The following is a 25,271-nucleotide window of genomic DNA, read 5'->3' on the forward strand; positions in this document are numbered from 1 at the left end:
ATATGCTTTTCATAGTACTCGGCACATTGTAAGTATCCAATCATAGTAGCTTATGTTTTTGTATGTATTTTGCCCACTGGACCTTTGATCCTTAACCCATTGTCCAAGTACTGGAAGCATCAACATTGCCTGGAAGCTCGTTAGAATCTCAGGCCCAGCTCAGATCTACTGGAGCAGAATTCGTAGTTTTAGTAAGATACCCAGGTGATGTGCATGCACACTTAAGTTTGGGAAGCACTAGATCATCTGCCTTAAAACTTTGGTGGTGCCATGCCAGTGCTCAGCACGTGCCACTGTTCAGAAGTACTAGCTGATTGGCTGATCTTCAGCAAGCCAGCCTGCAGCATGAGTAAAGGGTCTCCATGTAATGAGCTCCACATCAATTCGAGGATGGGAGGTGGAGAAGATAAAGAAGTCCTTGCTTTGTGCCTGGGAGCTTTAACCTATTTGGAAGCCCCAGTAGCCATATCTAGTGTGTTCTCTTCAAGATTCACCTTAGAATTTTCCAGACTGAAACTTACCTTCAAGATACCCCATTCCTAAAGCAATCCTGGAAAGCTGACACCACCTAGACTCCTTCCAGCTTTGAGGTTACTTGGACATTAGAGCAGATTTCATGCTTGCTTGGATGCCTGGGCCCTGGAGACTGTGGTGCAAGGGGCAGCTCTAGAACTGGAATGTGGGGCATGGCTCTTCCCCACACATGACCCACACTCTGGCTGTGTTTCTCCTGGTGAGGGTGAGTATAGGGTGTGCCAAAAGAATGGAGAATTCAGCACCTTCCTGCCAGCCATGTTGAATTATTTTACGAATCCCTGGATTTCAGATTAGCTGACTTGGAGATAGCCTTATATTACCAAAATTTTTTAACTAATTTAACAACAAGGCTCTGAATAGTGTTATAATAGTATTTAGTTTAATTAGTAATCTATCAACTGAAAAATATAAAAATAAAACATCCCTTCAACAGAGCCACCATACTGAACATTAGTGACTATTGCCTAGGATTGCATTTAGAAGGTATAGATGGTTGGGCTAAAGTTTTCCTCACCCCAGAACATACCCTGAAATAATTAAAATCACTGAAGCCCTGATACAGATTTATTTTGTTTAAAATAAAAACTTTCTCCTAATTTAAAATAATATATATTCATTAAACAGAACTTGATACATGTAGACACTTTCAAAGAAGAAATAAAAATCACTATAACCCATCCCTCAGAGATAATCACTGGTAACATTTTTAATTTCATTCCTTCGAGTCTTCATGCATTATATATTGTTATGTAAAATTGAGATTATTTTGTATAGAAAACTTTGTATTTTTTTGGCCACCTAACATTATATTGTATTTCTACGTCCCACTATGTTGTTTGTTTTTAGCTATTCTTCTTTTGCTGATCATTTTGACTATTTTCAGTTTTTTGCTGTTAGGGGTGATGCTACCTTTCCTGGAACCTGTCTTGGGAAACAGAAATTCATGCAAAATCTTTATTACTGGATCAAGTCAGGTTAAGCTTAAGTCTCTTGTTATATACTTGGCAAACTAGGATCTGGAGTAAGGTTCCACTTTGCTCTGGCTTTATGGAACTAGGTTTTTTAAAAACGCAGTGTCAGAAACCCCAGCTCCAATCAGTTGAGTGTTCTACTTAGCTTCACTTGGCGGAAGGGAGAGGGCACGCATGGCTGAGTGTGAAGGAGGTTTCAGAACAGAGGAGGGGAGTGAAGAAGAGTTAGAAGTGATGTCCAGGGGTTCACTTAGATGGTATCGGGTGTATGTCTGATGTCTTAGGTAAGGACAGATGTATGACCACACAGTTTCTGGTAATGGATTCTTCTGTCCACCTTCTTTGTCCCTACCAGACCCTCTCTCCTGAGCCCGCTATCCTCTCCATCCCTACCTCTTTTCTCTGCCAGCTGCTTTGCTCACCCATCACCTGTTTGGCCCCTGTAACTTCTGAGAATCTGGTTGCCACTCCTAAATGGCACTGGGCTGAACTTGGGGATCAGATCTTGCATCAGAGCTGGCGGACCTCATGCCTTGCTGTGTCAGGACAAGCTAGGAAATGCTGTGGTAACAAATATGAGCAAAATCTTAGTGCCTTTGCATAATCAAATTTGTTGCCCACTCATCCAGTGGAGTGAGACTCAATGATCCAGTCTGCTTGAATTTTGCAGCACCCTTATCCTGAGACATGATTTTGGGATTGCCATGGCGGATGATGAATGTACAGAAAACTGAGCGTGGTCTCTTAAATGCTTCAACCTGGAAGTGACATAGGGTTATGGCCTTTGGGTCAAAACTAAGCACATGACTTCACCTAATTGCCTGGGGTCAGGAAAATGTGATCATCTGCATGTCCAGGAAGGAAAGAGAACTGGAAATATTGGTGAGGATTATGATATCTACCTGAATTACCAAAAAAAGAAATCTTAAAATATACTCCAAACCCAGTAATTAAAGAAAAACATCATTATTAAGCATGTGCAAGCGCACTGATAAATATCTCTGTGTTTCAGACAGAATTTGTTTTACAAATAGGTGAGGCTGTATGCCTCATGGGAACACAATTCCATCAAATTAGCCTGGATGTCATGAGGGAGCTCAAGGTAGCCCAGGAATCTACTTATATTTCCCGCTCCTCGAAGGGAGAGTGTTACAATATAGCTAATCACGAAGGGATGGCAAGCAGGTTTCCATTTGTGCGCCACAGCTACTTGATTGATAGTAAACTGGAACTCAGCGCTGTGTTGAGCAGGACTCTAAGGAAGTGTCTAGGCTCAGTGGGGAAGAGTGCAGTGATTCATTCATTGGACGGATATTCACAAAGCACTTGCTATGTAGCAGGCACTCTCTCAGGTGCTGGTTCAGGCAGCTCACATGGAACTTCCGTGATCAGTATCATATAGCGATGTCTATCATGGGATGCTAGCCTGTGTGCCTGAATGTGCGTGCATACGTGTGGTGTGCGAGGGAGGCGGGGGCACACGATTTTTTTCCTATTTCCATCTCTGAGCTAATGTGAATGCTTAGTTAGTGCCAGATTAATTCGAGCAATAGAAGTAATTGCTAATTGGCTCTCTCTTACATGCACTCGCATAAGAAGGATGTAGGTTTTCGAAGTGTTTTCCCCCTTGTGTTGATAAGTCCTGCAGTACTGACCATATGCTTCATCCCCATGACGTGTGCTTTCAAAGAAACTACAGGTGTTAATGGGGTACCATCTTCTCCTTTGTTTTTCTTTCCCTAGCTCATCCCTCTGGCTGCTATAAAACTTAGGTCCCAGATTTTTTCCCCCCATACACCAAATTCTCTATTTTCTTAAAAAGCTTGAACTAGCAGATGGGAATGATATTACTTCCCTTCCTCTGTTCCTCTAAGTTGTTTTGTTTTGTTTTGTTTTGTTTTAATCCACCCAGGACAGAGCAGGAGGAATGCTACCTTTCCTCCTCAATTGCTTCAGCAGAAGTGATCTAAAGACAAGCAGGATCCCTAACAGGGCTCATTATTATTATTATTATTATTTTTTTTTTTTAAGATTTTATTTATTATTTGACAGAGAGAGATGCAGCGAGAGAGGGAACACAAGTAGGGGGAATGGGAGAGAGAGAAGCAGGCCTCCTGCCAAGCAGAGAGCCCAATGTGGGGCTCGATCCCAGGACCCTGGGATCATGAACTGAGGTGAAGGCAGATGCCCAATGACTGAGCCACCCAGGCGCCCCAACAGGGCTCATCCTTGGCCAGGGCCCTGGGATGGCTCCTCCATAGAATCTGTACCATGAAACTCAAGTGAAAGGGTGAATGACACAAAGAGAACCTCAGCAGGACCACCCGCCATCACTTCACTGGTCTCTTGTCACCCTTTGTTCTCATCAGCATGCTTCTCTTGGCTCCTCCAACCTCTCTCATTCCAGAGAGCGCCGTACTGGCTGGGGACCTCCTCGCGGTTTGCTGTGGGCAGCAAGTCGAGCCCCGTGTCAGCCTGGAGTAGTCGAGGGCTGTGTGATGATATTGGGCTATTGCCAAAATTAAAAAGAAAGAAGAAAAATGAATTTATTTCTAAAGAAAAATAGGAAATACAGTGTTACCCATTTTTCTTCTCCTTCATTTTCTGTATATCTGTATAGTAAATAAATGATAAATCTGGGAACACGTTTTCTAAAATGTTTTCTCTATTAGGACCCACTGAATATTTAGTACTCATAATTATAATAATATATAAAACAGACTTGGAACTAGAGGCCTATCTGCTAGCAGACATTTCAGACCCATTATGAGAAACTTTTTGAAGCCGTTTCATTGGTGTAGGGATCCTTTTGTCCTCTGAGTATGCATTATCTGAGTCCAGTTGCATATGGAAGGAAAAATCATTCTAACAAGAAAATTCTTGGTAATAATGGGACCACTTATAAAGTCAGTCTCCACTCATACATTCCTCCCTGTTTAACACCGGAGTTTTAACCCTGCCCATTGGGTCAATATCTTTAACAGTTTTGGCTTTCAGTCCATCTCTAATTTCAGAGTATGGGAAACATTTGACAACACTAACGCAAATAAAACATAAACAGATTACAAAATGAAATCGGAAATCTTGCAGAAGATCCGAGTTTTCCTGAAGTTGTTGGTAGTGGTGTGGAGCACGGATCTAGTCACAGGCAAAGCCTTGGGCAGTGGAGCTCGGGCAGAGCTGAATTAATTGAAAATTGAAGAAATTGGATGATGACAATATAGGTGTTTGAAAAGAGGATTAATTGAACCCTAAGAACACTGATGTAAAACCTGAGTGTTTAGAAAATGATCCTCTTTATGCTCTTACTTCTTGACAAGAACGAAGTGAAAAATGTCAAGTCCATGGGAACTTTAGAATTCTTTAGTCCATCGCCTTAGAGATGAAGACCCAGAGAGCTGAAGAAGTACAGAGTCCCACTGCTGGTGGTGGACTGGGGCCAACCTGGGATCCGCCCACCTTGTCAATTCTTCTAGTCATTCCAATTGGAGTTTGACTCCCCACATCCCCACCCATGAGCAAGTCCTACTGGCCTCTCTTCCAAAACATTCCCAGAATAATCTGACTGCTTCTTTGCATCCCCCTTGCCCCATCTCCCATGTCTCTCCCCCAGATTGCTGCAATAGCTCCCTAGCTGGGCCTAGCTGGGCTGCCCTTCCCACCCTTGTCCCTGCGCTCCAAGCAGCAGTCACCGGGATCCTTTTAAAGCAGGTCTTACCCCTCCTCTCTCAAACCTTCCAGTGGCTTCTTCCCTCCCTCCAGTTAAAAATCCCAAAACCTCCCTGAGATTATCAGCTGCTGTTTACCTCTCCTCCTGCTCTGTGCTCCCGTCACCTGGCTTCTTTGTTGTTGTTCAACTCCCTCTGGAAACTCCCTGCTCAAGGTCTTCACACTTCTCCTGCTGCCTGGAAGGCTGTCCTTGAGATATCTCACTTCCTTTCCATTCTTTGCACATGTCCTGAGCGCCTATAAAAGAGCACTTCACCTTATCATCCCTTCCTACTGAATTTTTCCTCATAAGAAAAATGATCAAGGCCTGGCCTGTATATTTATATGTTTATTATTTGCCTTCCCACATCAGAATATAAGTTCTATATTCATTGTATGGTTTCAGTGTATTCGATAGGCATCTGTATCACTTTTTTAAATTAACAATGTATTATTTGTTTCAGGGGTACAGGTCTGTGATTCATCTGTATCACTTTTGGTGGCAGGTCCTATTAGAACGCTAATGCTGTTAATAAATGCTAAATAACTAATTCTTGAATAAACAAAGAAATACATAACATGAATGATCAAATGAATAATTGAAATGATCTATATTGGGGCATCATATAAGAAAATTGTTTTAAAAGTCAGAATGTTTTGCCAAGGTGCTTTCCCCAGCAGTGTTTCCTCCCGCTGTGGTTTACCTGTCTGGTACATCACCCCTGTGTGCTTTGTGGAGCCTCAGCTGGGGAACCCAAGCCCATTCAGACCCCTGCTTCTCACTCAGTCTTGGTGATTTGACTGGGGGCAAAGGCACTCATTCAGAGCTTCAAGATCACAGGCTTGCGAAGGCGTGGGGAGTCTCGCTCATCTAGAGCCATTGGGGGGCGGGGAGGGGGAAGAAATTTCTTACGTGAATGAAGGACTTTTTTTTTTCCCCCCCTAAATTTAGAATTTAGGCAGCTCTCTCTTGCTCGGAGATTACTTATGCAGTTTCTGGGCATTTGGCCCCTCGTTTGTACTCCTGTGTTTTGGCCAGAAGGAAGGAGGGAAATTCCACTTAAGCTGTCAGGAGTGAGAAAAGAGGTTGCAATTCCTGGGCAAAATCCACTGTCTTGGATTTTTTTTTTTTGTGACGGGCGTGGGGTTGGAGGTATGCTGGGGAGTTGGGCAGAAGAAGGAAGCTTCCATGCAAAGGCACATGCGCTGTTTGGGAACATTAGTCTTGAAAGTTTGGGAAACATTTAAGGACAGGTTTTTTTTTTTTTTTTTTAAGGTTTTATTTAGCTGACAGAGAGAGAGCACAAGCAGGGGGAGAGGCAGAGGGAGAAGCAGACTTCCCGCTGAGCAGGGAGCCTGATACGGGGCTCGATCCCAGGACCCTGGGATCATGACCTGAGCCGAAGGCAGACGCTTAACGACTGAGCCACCCAGGCGCCCCAAGGACAGGTTTTTTATTTTAATTATTATTACCAGTTAGCACCGGAGAAGGGATATTTGGGGGACATATGAGGTAAGGAAGTGGGGAACTCAGCATAGAGTAAAAGTAGTCATTGCAATTGCGGGAAGGTGGGCCAAGCTCAGGAAGATGACTGTGACTCTCCCTACCCAGAGAGGCCCAGAGGGAGGTGCCACCCAGGGCAGGTGAGCAGCTCCGTCACATGGGACAGCTGGTGGCTCTCTTTCCAGGGGCTGTCAGTGTCTGGGAGCCGAAGATGACTCAAGGTGACCTGTTTGGTTTTTATCACCCTCGATTCTGGGTTATTCCCCTGCATTTCAGGGTTGGCAATACTTAACTCATGTTGGTGGCAATTGATCTGACAAATTGGCCCCTGGAAGAGTTTCAGGGCAGGAAGATTCTATCGCAGCTCCAGTCCCCTCCCCCACAACGGCAGCAATGTGGGGGAAGTTTGGAGGGTCTCCTGCCCTAGGCTCTGCCCCGGAAACCTTTGCCTATACCACTCCGCGGTGTGGAATTTCCCTCATGCTGCACAGGGAAGGCGAGCCAGGCCCTTTCCGCAAACCTCCGTCCTGATTGAAAGATGAGTGAGCCTACTAACCGCTGTCTGGAGCAGCTTCCCTGGCCCCACAATGTGAGGACAGGGTAATGATGTCCAATTTTGCACACTTCAGATCCATTAGTAGCAATTACCTTTCTCGAGGTGTTTTGAGTTAGTTTTAACATAGCATTCTTACAGTTGGTGGATAATGACAGTAATAATGTGCACAACATTTTCAAGTCGCTGTTTTTAGCTACAATAACACCATTAGTAGGTCTATTTAACAGATGCATTTCATGCTAAAAGTTAAGGTTCTTATGATTCCTGTCCCTTCCCCCATGCAAAGCTTCACCGCTGTTTTATTCAATGGAGATTTTTGCTTTAAAGTTTCAGAGTGATTTTTCCTATTCTGGGTCTTTCTGTTGAAATGGGATGGTTGTATGACTGGCTTGATCTAGAATTATTAATTATTTAGGTGTTCTTATTTAGCTGTTCTTTTCGTGACTGGCAAGCTGACCTAGAAATCCAAAGCTCACAAAAATAGAAAATGTATATATTTTCTAAAACTTGTTGGGATGTCTAGGAGAGATCATAGGGTTTTACATGATGTCTTTAAGGCTGTGTGTGTGTGTGTGTGTGTGTGTGTGTGTGTGTGTGTGTGAACTCTCCCAATAATCCAGAAGATCTGTGTGTTTACTCCACGCCACCTGCCCCCACTCCTCCTGGAAGGCATCTCTGACCACCCCAGCCACCAGAAAGTTCTCCTCACAGGCCCTGCTTCCTTGTCTGTACTTGCAATTGGACACCCCTGACCGACTCCTGCTGTCCTTGCCTCTTGTACTGTTACTTACGTTCCTCACCTTCCTGCATTAGTTTCCTAGGGCTGCCTTAACCAAGTAATACAAACTTGGTGGCCTTCAACAACAGACGTTGACTCTGGAGGCTGACAGTCTGAAATCAAGGAGTTGGCAGGGCCGTGCTCCCTCTGAAGCTTCTAGAAGATTCTTCCTTGCCTCTGCCAGCTTCTGGTGGGTCCCGGCTTCCTTGGTTTATGGCAATGTAACTCCCATCTCTGTGTCTTCACATTGCATTCTTCTTCTTTTTTTTAATTTATTTTTTAAAATTTATTTAAATTCAATTAATTAACATATAATGTATTGTTTGTTCCAGGGGTACAGGTCTGTGATTCATCAGTCTTATATAATACCCAGTGCTCATTATGACACATACCCTCCCCTGCATTCTTCTTATAAAGACCCTAGTCATATTGGGTGAGGGCCCACCCTCCTGACAGCAACTGAACTTGATTTCATCTGTAAAGGCCCTATTTCCAAATAGCGTCACATCCACAGATAACAGGGGTTAAAACTTCAACATATCTTTCTAGGGGGACACAACTTAACTCATAATACCCCTCAAGGAAATTGTAACCTTCTTGAAGCCTAGAGTGTTTGATGTACCCCCTTAAGCAGCATTTCCTAAAACCTTGACTAGGAAACAGGGATCCTTAGGTCTTGTTAAAACCGGGATCTTCTTGCCAAACATATTAGAGAAACACCGTATCTATGTCCCTGACTGAAGATGCTGATTAACATAGTAAAGGCTCTGAGAAATCTTGCTATAAAGACACTTGCTTTAACCATACTTATTTCCACTAGCTTTTTTGACCACAGGGACTTTTTTTGCTCCAGGTTTCCTCCATTAACAGCAGTGGAATATACTTTGGGGGAATATAGGCCCATTGAATGAAGTTTCTGCCATATAAATTGTCCCAAATGAGGTAAGCAGAATAATAGTATTCAGTTGAGCAATTTTTTTTTGAGGGGGGGATAGTATGAAACGTGCCCTGTAGAATAGGAACAATTTTTAAAAGACTCAGTGCTGAGTGCTACCTGAATTCAGCCTAGAGTTGGACAGAATACTTGATACCACCCCCCCCCACACCCCCCCTCCCCGCCGCTCCTTGCTCAGTCTACTCGTCTGACCCCTGTATGGTGTGTTCCCTCATTTGAAAATAGGGACAAGCATATATCTTAAAAATGTACTATACATAATTACTATTTGAGCCCAGTAATTCAGCCAGGAAAATCACTGAAGTCAGTGCGTCTTCATGCTATTCTGTGCTTTCAATCACAATGATTTTTTTAAAAGATTTTATTTATTCATTCATAAGAGATAGATACAGAGAGAGAGAGGGAGAGGGAGAAGCAGGCTCCCCGCTGAGCAGGGAGCCCGATGCAGGACTCGATCCCGGGACCCTGGGATCCTGACCTGAGCCGAAGGCAGAAGCTTAACCCTCTGAGCCACCCAGGCGCCCAATCACAATGATTTTAAATGAAGTGATAGAATGGTGGGTTGCCTGGGGAAAACTTGATTTTCTGCTTATATTTAAAGGAACATATGATGATACTTTTCCAACAAAAATAACAAAAAAATCCTCTTTTTGATCCTTTCAATACCATGTGAGTTCTTTTTGCATCTTTTTGTAAAAAGTTTAGTCTCAGTTGGGCTTTTCGGCAAACTCGTGGTGGTTGCCTCCTTCCCTTCTCTGTCCATTGGTGCAATTTGAGGGTTACATATCCATTTCAGGACCTGTGTGGGCAACGCCTCAGTAGGAAGGTCAGTCTTTTGGCAAGAATGCCACATGTTACATTGTAAAGCCAAATAAAAGTGTTTTTTTTGAATCAGGGGTTTGTCTTGGTTTAAGATAAAGCTGGTATATTTATTAAAAATAGGTACATTAGAAGCCTATTTCATAAAACGAGTGTGAGAGGGAGAAGCAGGCTCCCCGATGAGTAAGGAGCCCAATGCGGGATTCGATCCCAGGACCCTGGGACCATGACCTGAGCCGAAGGCAGCCGCTTAACTGACTGAGCCACCCAGGCATCCCTGAAATGGTGTATTTAAACCTCTGTTCCCAGTATGTAAAGAGCTTAGCTTAATTCCCAGCATATACACATATAATGTGTATAAAGCTTAGCTAATCACTCAATAAATGTAGTTACTACTATCTACTACTTTATAATCATTTACATCTTTCATTCACTTAACAAGTACTTATTGACTATCTATTACGTGCCAGGCACTATTGAAGCTGCTCAGGATATAAGAGAGAACAAACAATTTCCTGCCTGTGTGAAGCTTTTGTTTTAGGGAGAGGGTGACAATTAACAAATTAATAAGCAGATAGTATATCAGATTCTGAGAATCACTGTGGAGAAAATTAAGCAGGATAAGCTAGGTAAGGCATGCAGTGTGTGTGTGTTGTGGCACGGGGGTGGGATTGGGGTTGTTATTTTATCTATCATGATTAGGGAAGCCCTCACCAATCATGTGACATTTGAGTAGACAGAAAGAAAGTGAAGAAAGAGCGTTTAGGAATAAGAAGCAGCAAATGCAAAGGTCCTGTGGTATATTTGTGCATAGCAGTGTCAGAAGTTCAGGAAGTTAGCATGGCTGGGGCAGAATGAACCAACAGGAGGATAGTGGGGTGTGAGGTCAGAGAGGATCCCTAGACCAAGTCAGTGGGCCTTGTAGGACCCGGTACACACTTGGGATTTTATCCTTTGGGAGATGGAGCCATCGGCAAGTTTTGAGCAGAGGAGTGGTAAGATCGGATTGTTTCAAGAGGACCAGTCTGGCTACGGTGTTGACAATATACTATATTGCAATAGGAGTGTAACTCACAGTGTATATCAATTATATAATGGGCATAACTCTCTGAAGAAAGTGTTCTCTGACTCATTGCTTGTCTTTTCTCTCTAGCCCTAATCTCCCACACCCTATGGTGCACTCTCCTTTTGTAGTTGCCCATTTCCCAGGGCAGCTGAGTATCACTGATGTTAAGGGCAGTGTCTTAGCTCAGGCCGCCATAACAAAATACCTTAGACGGAGTGGCTTAAATAACAGAAATTTATTTCTCACATTTCTAGAGACTGGCAGTCCAAGATCAAGGTGCTGGCAAGGTAGGTTTTATTCTGACGCCTCTTCTTCTGGTTTGTAGACTGACCTCTCTCTTCATTGTGTGCTCCAGTGGTGGAGAGAGATGTTGTATCTTCCTAAAAGGACACGGATCCTATCAGATCATGACCTCACCCTTCTGGCCTCATTTAACCTTAATTGCCTCCATGATCACTCTCCCTCCAACATACACCCACATCGGGGGTTGGGACTTCAAAATATGAATTTTGGGGCAACATAAACATTCGGTCTATACAGGAAGAAAGTGGCATTTTAAGAGTTCAGTTCTTTTTACCAGAATGGAGAGTATGCTCATTTAGCTACTATAATAACCTGCCACCCCTCTCTTAAGAGAGACCTAGCAGTCACTGTCATTTGTCATCCTGAGGCGTAACCTAGCAGAGTTGCTCTAGATATGATAACATCTACCAGGGGATTGAGAGCTGGGGAGACCAGGACCATATCCCGAAGGCCTCCATGGGGATGGTTTTACTAGATGACACTTTCCCCCCCATATTTATTTATTTATTTCAAGTCTAATTAACATACCAGATTGCACTTTAAGCTGAGAAGCTTTAGGAGGAGACAGTCGCCGGCAGCCCCTCAGCAGGGCCACCGCAGGCGTCGTGCAGGTCCTGCTCTGTACAGGGGCTCCTGCTGAAGGGGGTGAGTGAGGGCTGAACCCAGCCCGGCTCTTCTTGCCAAGCCTGAGCCCATCTGGGCCGTGCTGGTCTGACAGGCGCCATTTTTTAACCCACACGGAAGTACCGGTGGGCCGGCAACAGTTTCCTGATGACAAGCGTGCGATGGGACATTGAATAGCATCTCCTCTGTCCTTAGAAGAAATTTCTTTCCAATGTGAGTATCAGAAATAGTTGTGCTTCCTTGGGCTACTGGTTTGTTTTACATTATGGGTATTTACAACCGCGTTTCCTCTCCCATGGACCATGGGGACACTTAGAATCAGGTTGGCGCCTTCCTGCTAGCGAGTAGATGGGATTTCACAGTAAGCATTCTGCATGCTCAGGGCCTTATCAGACACGATTCCTGGCCTCTTAGGGTGCTATGGATGGGCCTGGGACATGCTTATAAATTTATTAATTTGAGAGCATGTGTTATGCACCACTTGGACCAGGTCATACTTGAGTTTTGGTCTTCTACATTAGGGGATTATTGTAATAAGTTTGCCTTCATTCTGCAGGTATTTACTAAGTATCCCACTCTGTGCTGGTCACAAAATGGGGGTGAAGAAGACAGGTTGGGGCTCTACCCTCAGGAGCTTGTATGCTAATCAGGGAGAAGGCAGGTAAACAAGTGAGCAAGGGAGTTTGGGAAGCAAGAAGGTCCTGTCACGGAGAGTTACTGTGTGTGGTGGGGAGGGCGAGGTCGAAGGGGATGGGTTTCTTTAGACAGAGTAAGGGGAGCTTCTAAAGAGCATTAATTTAAATGATATAAGTTAAGTGCTTAGCTTGGTGCCTAACACATGGTAAGCTCTCAATTCTCAAAAAGAATTAGTGTTACTGTCGGCTGTCACCTCTCCCTCATTACATGCTGCTCAACACACCAAGGCCAGAGGAGCACATTGCCAAGCTCGAAAAGATGGCAAAGGCTTGGCAGATGTGCCAGCAATGGATGGATGGTTGGGAAACTCCAGTTCAAGACGACCAGATGTGTCTTTCCCCTCCTTCCCTCTTGAAAGGCCGTCCTTCCTTGTTGGGTGGTACTGAGGGCCTTTGCTGTACAGCTCAGTTTGGGTTTGTAATTTGAACCCTTTTTCCAAACCATCATCCCCAAGCATTAATCTGCGGCACCTGCCCCACATCTTTAAATCTGTATTTTCCCGACTGCAAGTTTCAATTCCTGTCCATTCAGAACCAGATGCAAAACATTTTGAGTGAATATGGGAGCAATGAATAGGAAAAGGCCCTTCCTTGCAGAGATAATAATGTTCAGTGTACAGGAGAGTTGTTGGATGGGTTAAAAGAGATCCCTTCTAACGTCCTGTTTTTGAGCACTCTCTGAGCTTCTAGAGCCAGCCAGCCTATCTCATGGAAGGATTAGGGCCCAAGGCGGGGAGTTTGGGCGAGTCTAACAGGTTGACTTCATTGTGTTCCTAGGAATGATGTAAGGCAGATCTCAGCGCATGAGCTAAGCTTGCTGAACTACTCAGAAAAGCGAGGGTCTCCATCTTGCCCACAACTCAGTGCCTTCCCTTGGTTACCTAAGGGAACCCACTTACGACTCTATTACCCGGTAAATTAGGAGAGTGATTCAGTCAGGTATATTTATCATGAAGAGAACCGAAGATAATTAATACACTGCATTGAATGCAAATTGCACCCACAGCACTTATCTCATTTTCAATTAGCACAAATGTTACAGCACTGCAGGCTTGTTATGGTTTTACCATGGGCTGGGTAATTAATTTCAGTGAGCCACGTATCAGGCACCTGGTAATGCCGTTTATTAATAAATGTCACCCCAGGTATCGGTTTGTTAGAAGAGGTAAATAAATGGAATGCGCAGTTGTCTGCCCTGTGCAAATCTATTTTTACACCTCGCTGAATCTTTTTACTTGTTTGTTTATTGACTTGAGTGACTCCTGAGATTATAATTGCAAACAAAAGAAGATCCCCACCCCTAATGTGGCCTCAAAGGGGGGGGGGGCGGAATTCCTTTTTCTTCCCCCTTGGGTACGGTCAGGCCGGTGAGTGGAGTTAGTCACAGGCCAGTTTGTGTTGCTTCAGAAAGCATTTTCCCAAATGAGACCCCCGGGGAGAGTCAGAAAGAGAGACTTCTCCAGGCACACCTGTCCCACCCAACCAGACCCTTTCGCTGAGATCCTCCCCACCTGCAAATCTTTGAGGAGCAGGAGATCTTACAGACCCCCTTACTGGTGCCCCCATCTTGTCTCATCCTGGCCCCCTTTCCCTACTCTACTTCTCATTTATACTCTTAGTTTTTAAAAAGGGTTCTGGTCACCCATTCCAATTCCTGTTTCCCCGCACCACCAAGCAATCCTTGGACACCAGGTTGGGATCCTACAATTCAACTCCATTTTGGCACAATCTACAAGGAGATAGCATCAGATTCCACAGGTTAAGGGCTCGGTCCCACAAGACTGCCCCCACTTTAGATGCCAATAACACGTCCAGTTTGGCACCTGTGCTTCTGACCAACCCACTCTAAATCAGAGGTTTCCATGAGCTCCCCCTCAGAATTCGGTTAATTTGCCAGAACAACTCACCAAACTCAGGGAAATATTCACTTACATTTACCAATTTATTATAAAAAGATATGATAAGGGACATAGAGTAACATCCAGATGGAAGAGATGCATGGGACAACATAATGGAAAGGGTGCTGAGCTTCCATGCCTTCTCCCGGCATGCCGCTCTCCCTGAATCATGTGTTCCCCAACCGGGAAGCTCTCCAAACCCTGTCCTTTGGAATTTGTATGGAAGCTTCATTACATAGGCATGATTGGTTAAATCACTGGCCATTAGTGATTGATTCAACCTCTGGGGAGGGGGGTGGGCAGCCCTTCCCCTCCTAGGAGGTTGGGGGTGGGACTAAAATATCCAACCCTCTAGTCACATGGTTGGGTCTCCAGGAAACCAGCCCCAACCTTAGGAGCTTTCCAAACGTCACCTCATTAACATAGCAAGAGATACCTTTATCCTCTCCTCACTCAGGAAATTCTCAGGATTTTAAGAGCTTAGTGCCAGAAATGGAGCCAAAGTCCAAATATATATTTCTTATTAGAAGTCACAATATCAGAGCTAACTAACCTGTGACATTGGGGACTCTATCATAAGAAGGTGGGAGAACTTGGTGGCCTCAAGTTCCCTTGAGGACCCTATTTGAAAAGCCACTGTGATTTGACTGAGTTCATCCATGTGAAGCACTTGGCGCAGTGCCTGGTACCCACCCAGTAACTTGGCTGTAATTAGTATGGTTGTTGCTATCAACACTGGTTGCATCACCTCATAGGCTCCTACGGGGAGTGATCATCTGTTTAGCAGATATTTATTGAGCACCTACTATGTGCCAGGCACTGTTTTGGCACTGCATACGAAACACAAAAATCCTGGTCCTAATGAAGACAGGAGACGTTCTATTGGAGACAGGAAATAAACAAGCAGATCAGTAAGATATATGGTATGCCAGACAGTTTGAGTGCTACAGAGAATCCCGGGTAGGGAGAGAAGACTGGAAGTGGAAGGGGGTTTCAGCTTGGAGGTTTCAGCTTTAAGAAAGCCTTGCTGAAAAGGTGCTCTTTGAGCAGAGAGAGACACAAGGAGGTCAGAATCAGCTCTTAGATGTCTGGGGAAGGAGCCTTCTAGACAGAGGGTATAGCAAATGTAAAGGCCCAGAGACAGGAGGATGCCAAGAACCCCAAGGAGGCCAGTAAATCCAGAGTAGAGTGAGTGGGAGGAACTGGAGGAGAGGAAGTCTCAGAAATTATGACTATTAGGTCAGGTAGGGCCTAGTGGGAGGTTCTGAGAACTTTGTAACATTTTACTCTGGCATAGGGTATGGTGTGAAGATATTGAGCAGAGGAATATGGGATCTGACTTAGATTTTAAAAGGCTCTCTTTCGCTTTCGTGTTCAGAAATAGACCATAGAAGGACAAGGACAGAAGCAGGGAGACCAGTAAGGAAATGTATTAGTTTCTTATTGCTGCTGTAACAAATTACCACAAATTTAGTGGCTTGAAACAACACAAATTTATTATTTTACAGTTCCGGAGGCCAGAGTCCTAAAATCAAGGCATGAGCAGGGCTGTGTTCCTTCCAGAGGTTCTAAAGGGGACTTCGTGACTTTTCCAGCTCCTAAAGACTGCCTACATCTCTAGACTCTCAACTTCTTCCCTGGTCTCAAAGCCAATAGCAAACTGTCTTCATCTCTCTTTCTCTGACATTTGCTTCCTTTGGTCCATTTCCTTCTTTGACTCTGACCCTCCTCTTTCCCATATAAGGACCCTTGTGATAAGATGGCCTCATTGGCATAAGCCAGGATAATCTCCCTGTCTCAGGATCCTTAAATTCATCACATCTGCAAAGTCCCTTTCACCATGTAAGGTATTCATAATTTGGGGGGATTAAGATGTGTTCATCTTGGAAGGCCATTATTCTGACTACTGTAGAGGTTAGGGCATTGTGTAGTGCATCCTCCATTGGTGAAGGATGAAGGTGGTTTGGGCAAAGGTAGTGAGAAGCATTTGGATCCTGGTTATATATCAAGCTGCCTCATATCTTGGGCCATTTTCAGTATGGAAGCTTCCAGAATTCTTTGGGCCTGTGGCATCGGCATCCCCTTTTTCATTATAATTTCAGCTGACTTGGGGCCTATTTCTCATCCCCCCTAACTAAAGAACCATGGATAGTTGTGGTGGGAAGGGGCTTCAGAAATTAGCAAGTTCCCAGTTATGCCTTTATAAATTCCTGCTTTGTCCTGGGCCATTGAAAACTCTTTGGGTTTTTCTTTTTTTAACCAACTTTATATCTGCTTATTCTTTCATTCATTCAGCATTTCCTGGGCATCTGTTGAGTGCTCTGTGCTATGTAAAAGTAGAAATAGAAAATGTAAGAGTCATGATCCTTATCCCTGGGAGATAGGGATCTATTTCCAATCTCTTTGGAAAGAAATCAGAGAATAATTTTAGAGCCAAATGTGAGTGAAAAATGAAATGCAAGATTTATGCATCAGTACCAAGGGAGTGAAGAATGTGGAGAGGCTTCTTGGAAGAAGTAACAGGTCATAGATTTTTAGTTTTCAACTGAGGGCCAGTCAGAGGATTGCCAGCTTTTAATTTGTTAAGAATGAACATTAGAAAAATTTTTACCATCCCTAATTGCCATCATTTTATAATAGGTAGGACATCTAAGCATCTAAGATGTAAAAAGGACATGATTGGGGCACCTGGGTGGCTCATTCGGTTAAGTGTCCCACTCTTGACTTCTGCTCAGGTCATGATTTCAGAATTGTGAGATTAAGCCCCGCATTGGGCTCTATGCTCAGTAGGGATTCTGCTTGAGATTCTCTCCCTCTCTCTCCCTCTCCCCTGCTCATGCGCACGTGTGCATGCTCTCTCTCTCTCAAATAAATAAATAAATCTTTTTTTAAAAAAAGGACATGGTCTCAAAATAAAGGGGGAGTCTCTTGCATAAAACATGTTTAGCTTTATAAAACCTCAATGCTTTATTTTTCTCATTTCACTGAGAGTTGTTGTGGATTGGTGCAGGTCTCTAAACCTCAGCCTAGAGACAAAAGGCTGTTTGGGTTGTTTATAGTTTGGATTTCTGGCTTTATTGAACATGACCCTCTCCCTGTATTTCTTTCTTTCTTTTTTTTTTTTTTTTTTTTTTAGATTTTGTTTATTTATTTGACAAAGAGAGACACAGCTAGAGAGAGAACACAAGCAGGGGCAGTGGGAGAAGGAGAAGCAGGCTTCCCATGGAGCAGGGAGTCCGATGCGGGGCTTGATCCCAGGACCCTGGGATCATGACCTGAGCTGAAGGCAGATGCTTAACGACTGAGCCACTCAGGCGCCACCTCCCTCTATTTCTTTGGGCCCTGAATTCAGGTGGCTGGTGACCAGATGACCAGGATCTAATGTCTTGCTTGTCGATATTCTTGAACCTTTTCCCTGCTTCTGGCTCCTTTACCAGAGGGAAGTTTGGGAGGCAGAGGAGGGAAGAGAAATGCAGACCAGTTTGCACTGGGGCATCTGTGGTCATCTTTTGGTGAGTGAGTGGAAAACAAAATCTCCATGTAGAATTAGACTATTCTACATGGAGATTTTGGGATATTCTTTGGTTTTCAGTCTTCACGGTTATGTTAGTTTCTTGTGGCTGTTACAACAAATGACCACAAACTAGGTCACGGAATTCTCACAGTTCTGGAGGCAGGAGTCTGAAATCAAGGTGTCAGCAGGGCTGTGCTCCCATGAAGGCTCTAGGAAGAAAGGCTTCCTCATCCCTTCCTAGCCTCGGGTGGTTGGCCAGCCATCCTTGCTGTCCCATGGCCCGCACCTACATCACTCCAGTCTTTGCCTCCGTCATCCCATGGCGCTCTCTCTCTGTGTCCGTACGTATGTTTATCTCTTCTTATAAGAACATCAGTCACTGAATTTAGGGCCCCTCTAATTCAGCAACACCCCATCTTAACTAATTATATCTGCAAGGCTGTATTTTCAAATGAGGTACATTCTGAGGTTTTGGCAGATTTGAATTTTGGGGAGACACTGTTTTGGGCTCAGTTGTGTTCCCTCAAAATTCATATGTTGAAGACCAAACCCCTAGTACCTCAGAATATGACTGTCCTTGGAGATAGGGTCTTAAAGAGTGAATTAGGTAAAAATGAAACACTGGAGTGGGCCCTAATCCAATCTAACTAGTGTCCTTATTGGAAGAGATTAGGACACGCAGAGACACCAGGGATGCTCACACATGAGGAAAGACCATGTGAGGACACAGGGAGAAGGCAGACCTCTGCAAGCCAAGAAGAGAGGCCTCAGGAGAAACCAACCCTGTCAACACCTTGATCTTGGACTTCCAGCCTCCAGAACAGTGAGAAAATAAGTTTCTGGTTTTGAGCCTACCCAGTCTATGACATTTTGTTATGGCAGCCTGAGCTGACTAATACAGACATCGTGCAACCCAGTCCAATGCCAGATATCCTTTCTTTTTAGCTTAGGCAACCCAGTGTATATGATGGAGGGATTCCAAAGTGGATTTCAAGATGTCTGTGTTATGTCTGTACCTTTTGTTACCATTCCCTCCATATCTGTTGCTACATATGGAATAGATGTGCTGTGCTTAGAAGGTGGGTTGGCAAGGGAGGGAAGGGACTGAGCGCTTTTACACAAGATGCTGTGAGATGGCAGCACCCAGATAGACGTCCAGAGGCCAGTGTCACTGGGCAGATTCTGCAGAGGTAAATTATAGATTCGGGTGTTCTCTTTAGTCCCGGGTTCAGCAGCCGTGCGTACATATTGGGGGGCAGGTTTGTGAGGGGAGGGGCTGGGGCGGGGGCTCTAACAACACTGGTTTCCCTGCTCCCAGCCTCATTATGGCTCCCAAGGAACTCTGTCTGACCCAGGCCAACCCTGCCCCCTTTCTGCACCCAGTAAACATTGCCGGTTTGCTTTCTCATGAATATGGATTTCCATCATCCCTCACTGTAGGGATAGATGTTGGGGGCAGAGCTGTTGATTACATTTCCAGCCAATCATGCCCATTAGCAGGAAAGAGCGATGGGCATTATGCCTCTTCAGTGAGGAGCCATTTGCATTTGGTTGGGCCCTGCTTTCTTTCTGAGCATCTATGGACCCTCAGCGCACTCAATTACTCCTGCATCCGGCTCTTCCTCTGTGATGCTCTTTTGCTTTCTAAGTGTCTTGATTGGATTCGCCAAATAGCTTGGTGCTAACTACAGCTGTTTAGCATATCCCTGGGTGGAGGGTGATAAGGACATCAGGGCTTGGGGTGGCTGTAACCAGCAGGAAACAAATATCTTTTCCTTTCTCTTTCTGCCCACACCTCTCCCCACCCCGTTACTGAAAGAGTCCCCAGTTGTTTGGAGGGAGTAGCCCCAGCAGGCCTTGAGGTACATGCTGGTACATTTTGCATCTTTTTAGGGGAGGGCGAGAGGCCCTTCATCCCAGAGTTGTCTGTCTAGTTCTCTGTTTTCCCCCTTGCTCCTGGGAATGTTGGTTTCCTGGCTGCTTTGGGGGTTGGAGAGTCTCTGGGGTCTGGCACAGAGAGATGCCAAGTTCCCCGAATCACTTCCACTTCTGAGGAAGAGAACTGGGTCTAAGCAGCGCCCATTGGGAAAGCAGTCTCCCCTCCTTTCCCAGATATTCCAGCGGAGTCGTTGGGCCATATGGGAAAAATGGAGGCTTGACCTGGGAGACAGGCGTTTTCAAGTCCTGTTCACAAATCCTCGTGATCAATAAAGTGTGAAGACAACTGGGAATGCCACTGGGTCTTTCTCTTTTGCAAGATCATGTTATTTTTAACCCCCCTCTGCTGCCCATGGTCCTCTGGAAAAGCCCCTCTCCAGAGTCACAACCGTTTGTTTGCTCTTCTTAAGGTTGGAGCCTTTTCACTCCCTGCTGTGGGCACTGCGGGTGCGCCTCCGCCACCAGCCCCCCTGCTCTGCTGTGTTACTAGGGATGCCGTTTTGTTTTCTTTTCCTCCTTTGTTTTGCCTCTTCAAGAAAATGGAAGTGAGCACCTGAGAGAGAGAGAGAGGAGAGAGAGAGAGAGGAAGGCAGAGAGGGAAGACTGTGAGCACCAGATGATCTGAGAATGATAAAGGAAGGTTACCTGTGTGTTTGTCAACAAGATGAAATAAATAAGAGCAAAAAAAAAAAAAAAGACAGCAGTCAAAGGCAATCAAATATGTATTTAATTAAAGCAAACATAAAAATAAAAGTTACATGTTGAATCAATAAACTGCACTTTTTTCTACATGCATTTTGAACAAGACAGATCAGAATCTTGCATGATGAAGACATAATGTGTCATAATAATTAGGAACACAGACAAAAGAACAGCTAATCAGCATGCAAATGTATGCAGTTCTGGTGATTCAGATGAGGCAGATTTCTACCTCTTTTTTGCTTGATTCATCTTCATTGCTAATCATCTGAAGGCTGCCAAATGTTCACTGACACTAATGTATTATAGGTCAAGAGAGGCAGGTCTTCACCTATTACCCCCCCAAACAATATGCTTCCCTTCCCTGTTTCCTCTTCAGGATTTTCAGCAATCACTGCCAGATGCAATCAGACTCCTTGAATAGGAGCAACTGAGGCTTGTTTGTGGCTCAGATTCATTAGAATCAGGAGGCTGAAGAAAGGAATAAATTACTTAATTGCACAAAAAAGTTGCAGCCAAAGTGATGGCGAGAGAAACTGATTGTGTAGATGCGCATTAGGCCACTCTTGGAATGGGGCGTCTTAGAATAGCTGGTAGTTTGGCCTCACAGATTCAGACAGATTTGGGTGTCCTCCAAAACAGATGGCTCCACATACCATCTATTCTTCTCTTTGTCAGGTTTTACCATTTATTTGATCTTGGCCCCTCTCTGATGCTGGTTGTATTAGTTGTAACACAAATATGCATTCAGATCATATCCATTTAGTCTGGCCTCTCTCAACTTCTGTTCTTCATCTTTCTCTTTCTTTTTTCTTTTTCTTTTCTTTTTTTTTTAAGAGATGGTCAAGTTGAATAAAACCCTTGCCGTCCACCTCCTGAATGCTCCTTCCCATGAAATGCAGGGCATGGATGGGAAGGTTGCATGAGCCTGCAGTGAGGGGACGTGAGCCCAGCCTGAGCAGAGGAGGAGAGAAGAATCGCTTCAGTGGGGCAAAGAAAGAAAAAAAGAAGACACTCTGTTTTCCAACCACCGGGATGACTTTCTTGCCTCGGACTAACTCTTAATCTGTTTAAAGAAAAAAGGAAAGTGCACTATTAACCAGTGCTCTTCATATAGAACCAAGGAAGAAGAAACAAAACCATGCCGACCCGTCTTGCAAACGCTTCCTCTCTTTCCTCGGACATTCTGCCATGTGTCTCCAACCAGGGCGTCTCTGCCTCAGGCATTCCACTCAGGTTTTTGGTCATGTGCCCGACTTGTGGGTGGTCGTAAGGTCTTGAAGAAGCTACTGCATTTTCTCTCTGAGGTCCCTGCGTTGCTAGCAGTTGTTTGTCTCTGTGTGTATACCAGTGTGTATGTGGGGGGTGGGGCGGGTGGTGTTAGAGGAACAGGTTGATAAAAGACAAGAGGCTCTGACAGGGAGGAAATTGGGAAAGAAATTTTTATTTGGGGGAAAAAAAAACCCATCAGAGAGAGAAAGGACTTCTGGTACTGTTGAAAAAGTAATTGGGTCAGCTGGTCTACCCTGGTTTGTTCTGTCACTTCTTCCTCAGCCTCCCTTTGCTCTAGCCAGTGTTCCCTCGCCTAACAGTGCTTCCCTCCAGATCTTTCCAAGCCTGGGTCTCCCCATCATGTGGGCCAGTTTTGCCCTCCAGAGGTCAATTTGTGGTCACCCATCCACCCCTTTCTCTACCTCGTTACCGTGTTTTTATTTTCCTTTATAGCTTTTAGCACCATCTGAAGTTTAGTTGTATAAGCACTATTTACTTATCTGTTTAATTTTATTTACACGTATACTATCCGTTGTCCCTATTAGAGGGTAGGTTTTGTGAGGGCAGTATTATCTGTGTGTTTTAGGCCCCTCTCTTCAGTGTCTGCACCAGGTCTGGCCTTCAGCAGGCATGCAATACTATGTGTTGCTTAAACAAATTATTTCTAAAAACAGATGTTGTCCTGAGGTCAAGTCACATTAACCATCAACTCCAAGAGTTCCCCAGGTTATTTCCTGAATCGTGATACTGTGGTAAATTTTGCTGGAGGCTAAAATGTGGGCCATTGGTCTCCTTTTGGTTACAAAGATATTTTGTCTGGTTCTCCTTGTTTAAATCCAGTGCTCATCTGATGGATAAGCCAGGTAGTGGCTTCTTGGAAAGGAAGGACATTTCTTCTCTTGAGTTCATGGTTTGTGTTGTGTTCTCTTAGTGCAAGCTGGGAGTCCGCCATCTTTGTGGTGCTGTGCTGACCTCTGGGTGGGAGTGAGAATGGCTGGAGGTCTGGGTGATGTGAGTAAAGTGGGGAGGAGGAAGAGGAGAGCAGAGAATGGGAGATTAGAAAAGAAGGACATTTTAGACAAGGGAGGGTCAGAAGGCTCCTTCTCAGCTTGATATTGCAGACCTTAGACCCTGGAAGTTAGAGACATGGCAAATGGCCCCCACAATAGCTGAAATGCTGAGTGAAGTGCCAGGTTCATCTCTATTAATTACATGGGCTAACTGCTTTTTTCCAGGAGCTGAATAAGCCAAAAGAGTCACGGGGAAAGGAATTTCCTCCTCTGGTTGGATCATGCCCTTTAAAAATTCCTATTACATAGACCAAGGTTCCAGTTGCTAAGAGTTGCATCTCTCAAACCTGAGCCCCTTATCAGGGCTGGGTGTGAGTTGCAGCGGGCAAGTGGAGAAGTCCTTTTCTGCTGGTTTAGAGTATCATGTGGGCCATTAAAAACAAAATAAAACAAGTTCTTCTTTTCCTAGAACTTGCCACGACTGATATAAATGGAAATTAAATTCATCTTGGGGCTTGTTTTTCTTTCTCTGTCTCACAATTGGAATGATTCCTTTCTCCCAGGAAGCTCAGCGAGTCATTTCCCAATGGCCTTGATCTCATTTCCAACTTCAGGGGACCCATGGGGTCATAGATTTATGGGGAGTGGAGCTGGGGGCAGGTCCTGAGTGAGTAGCTCAGCTCCGGGCATTTTAATTCCACATGGAGTTGGCAGAGAGAAGGCCAGAGCAGGCCCCAGACCATCTAATCCCTTATCGCGAGGACCCCAGCTCCATGCCAAGAACTCGACTTTTGGAGAATGGCAGTCTCCTTGGGGGAGGCTCTCATCTCTGCAGGAAGCCAGCAGGCAGAATGGACACCACCAGATAGAGCCTTCTGTAGCCAGTCCAGAGGCATCTGATTATTCAGTGGATGATTTTTTTTTTTCTGGTCCAAATAAGCCTCATATCCCTTCATCAGAACAAAGCTGGACTTTCCCACTCTCCGGCTGGCGGAGATAGCTGTCTTAGGCTCCTTGGAAAAAGCTCCATGGTTACCTTTCTTTCCCTTTTCCTTAGATCTTTTTGTTTGTTTGTTTGTTTTCTTTCTCATAAAGTAAGAAAGACATTCTTCTGTGCCTTGGCAGACAGCTGTCTGAGGTCCTTCCTCTACTGGGGTCTCACCGTTGGACCCCCCCCTCCCCACAGCCCCTCCCAGTCAAACAGGCAACAAAAGCTCCTCCTGCCTTGCCTTTCACATACCGTGTCTGAGGGAAGGAGCTGATCTCTGTGCCAGCAAGGGAAACCTTGGCACCCTCTCAAAGAAACCTGAAGTGAGAAGGGTTCAAGAGGGAGGTCGCTTTGTGCGGAAAAGCTCCCGCCACAGACTCCCCACCAGCTTGTCTGAGGGCCTCCTGTGGGGGCACTGGAGAGATGGGAACTTGGTGGGGATTGTGTCCACCCTGGCTCCTGTAGCCATTGCTTTAAAGCCTTTAACTTTAAAGAGACTGAAGAAAAAGATTCCCATGGGATAGAGGAGAAACCTAACCCCACTCCCCTCCCATCCGTGTCTGCTCCAGATTGGAGATTTCAGTCTCAAAATGCCTCATTTCTCCTAACCACCAAGTAAGTTCACTGACCCTGTCCCTGGAAATGCCATCACCAACTGGCTTCTCTGTTCATGTCTCAGGTGAATGTTTCTTTAGCACAAATACACACTTATTGTCAGACACCGAGGAATCAGATAATTAAATCACCATCCTGTTGGAGTCCAGGAGGCAGGAGAGAAATGTAAACAATTAACTTTCAGTGCACTGTGATGGGAAGCTGGATGTCTGTGGCTCAGCCTTGAAGTTCCCAGGGAGAAGCTCTTCCTGCAAAGCACCTGGTCCATGCGCTATTGGGGTTGTTAAAGCCCTTGATCCTGGTGACTGATGGCTCCACCCTTCTCAGGCTCAGGGGGAGGGAAATTGGCATTTAGGACCCAGTTGGTGTGACTACTGGGAGAACAGAGACCCACCCTGAACCTCTTCTCATTTCACTCGTGCAGGGCAGTGACCAGTTTGGAGGGCGGAGAAGGAAATTTCCATAATGTCATGGGAACAGGGTGTGACTTTCCACCACGCCTCATTTTCTTGAGAAGGTGAACATGGTCAAAGGGTCTAGTTCTCAGGTTTGAATGTTTTCTTTTTCTCCTGGGAGAACTTTTCATGGCATCAGCAGCTACTTTCAGAATTAATTGCTAAAACAAGAGGAGATCAAATCTCTGTTGAGCAGTTCACAAGCCAGGGAAACTGCCAGAAGAGTAGAATCAGAAGGTGACATTTTATCTTGGCACATGGAGGAAGTAACAGAGAAGAGGCGGTGGTCACTCTTGTCTTTTTTGTCATTTGAAGGAAAAATAAAGAGAAATGAGCACTTAGCCACTGCTTTGTTCAGGGTAGGAG

At 44.9% G+C, this 25,271-nt stretch overlaps 1 protein-coding gene across 1 annotated transcript in view; it reads left to right on the forward strand.

The window, feature by feature from the left end:
- RPS6KC1 (ribosomal protein S6 kinase C1) overlaps positions 1-23,887 on the forward strand; it is a 246,129-nt gene extending 222,242 nt beyond the window's left edge. Inside the window, exon 15 of the mRNA XM_032393179.1 lies at positions 21,403-23,887. Coding sequence (XP_032249070.1) covers positions 21,403-21,417 — 15 coding nt within the window. The 3' untranslated portion in view covers positions 21,418-23,887. The remainder of the gene's footprint in view (positions 1-21,402) is intronic.
- Positions 23,888-25,271: the final 1,384 nt, after the last annotated feature.

The sequence above is a fragment of the Phoca vitulina genome, unplaced genomic scaffold, assembly GCF_004348235.1.
Source record: "Phoca vitulina isolate PV1807 unplaced genomic scaffold, GSC_HSeal_1.0 scaffold71, whole genome shotgun sequence".
Taxonomy (NCBI): Eukaryota; Metazoa; Chordata; class Mammalia; order Carnivora; family Phocidae; genus Phoca; species Phoca vitulina.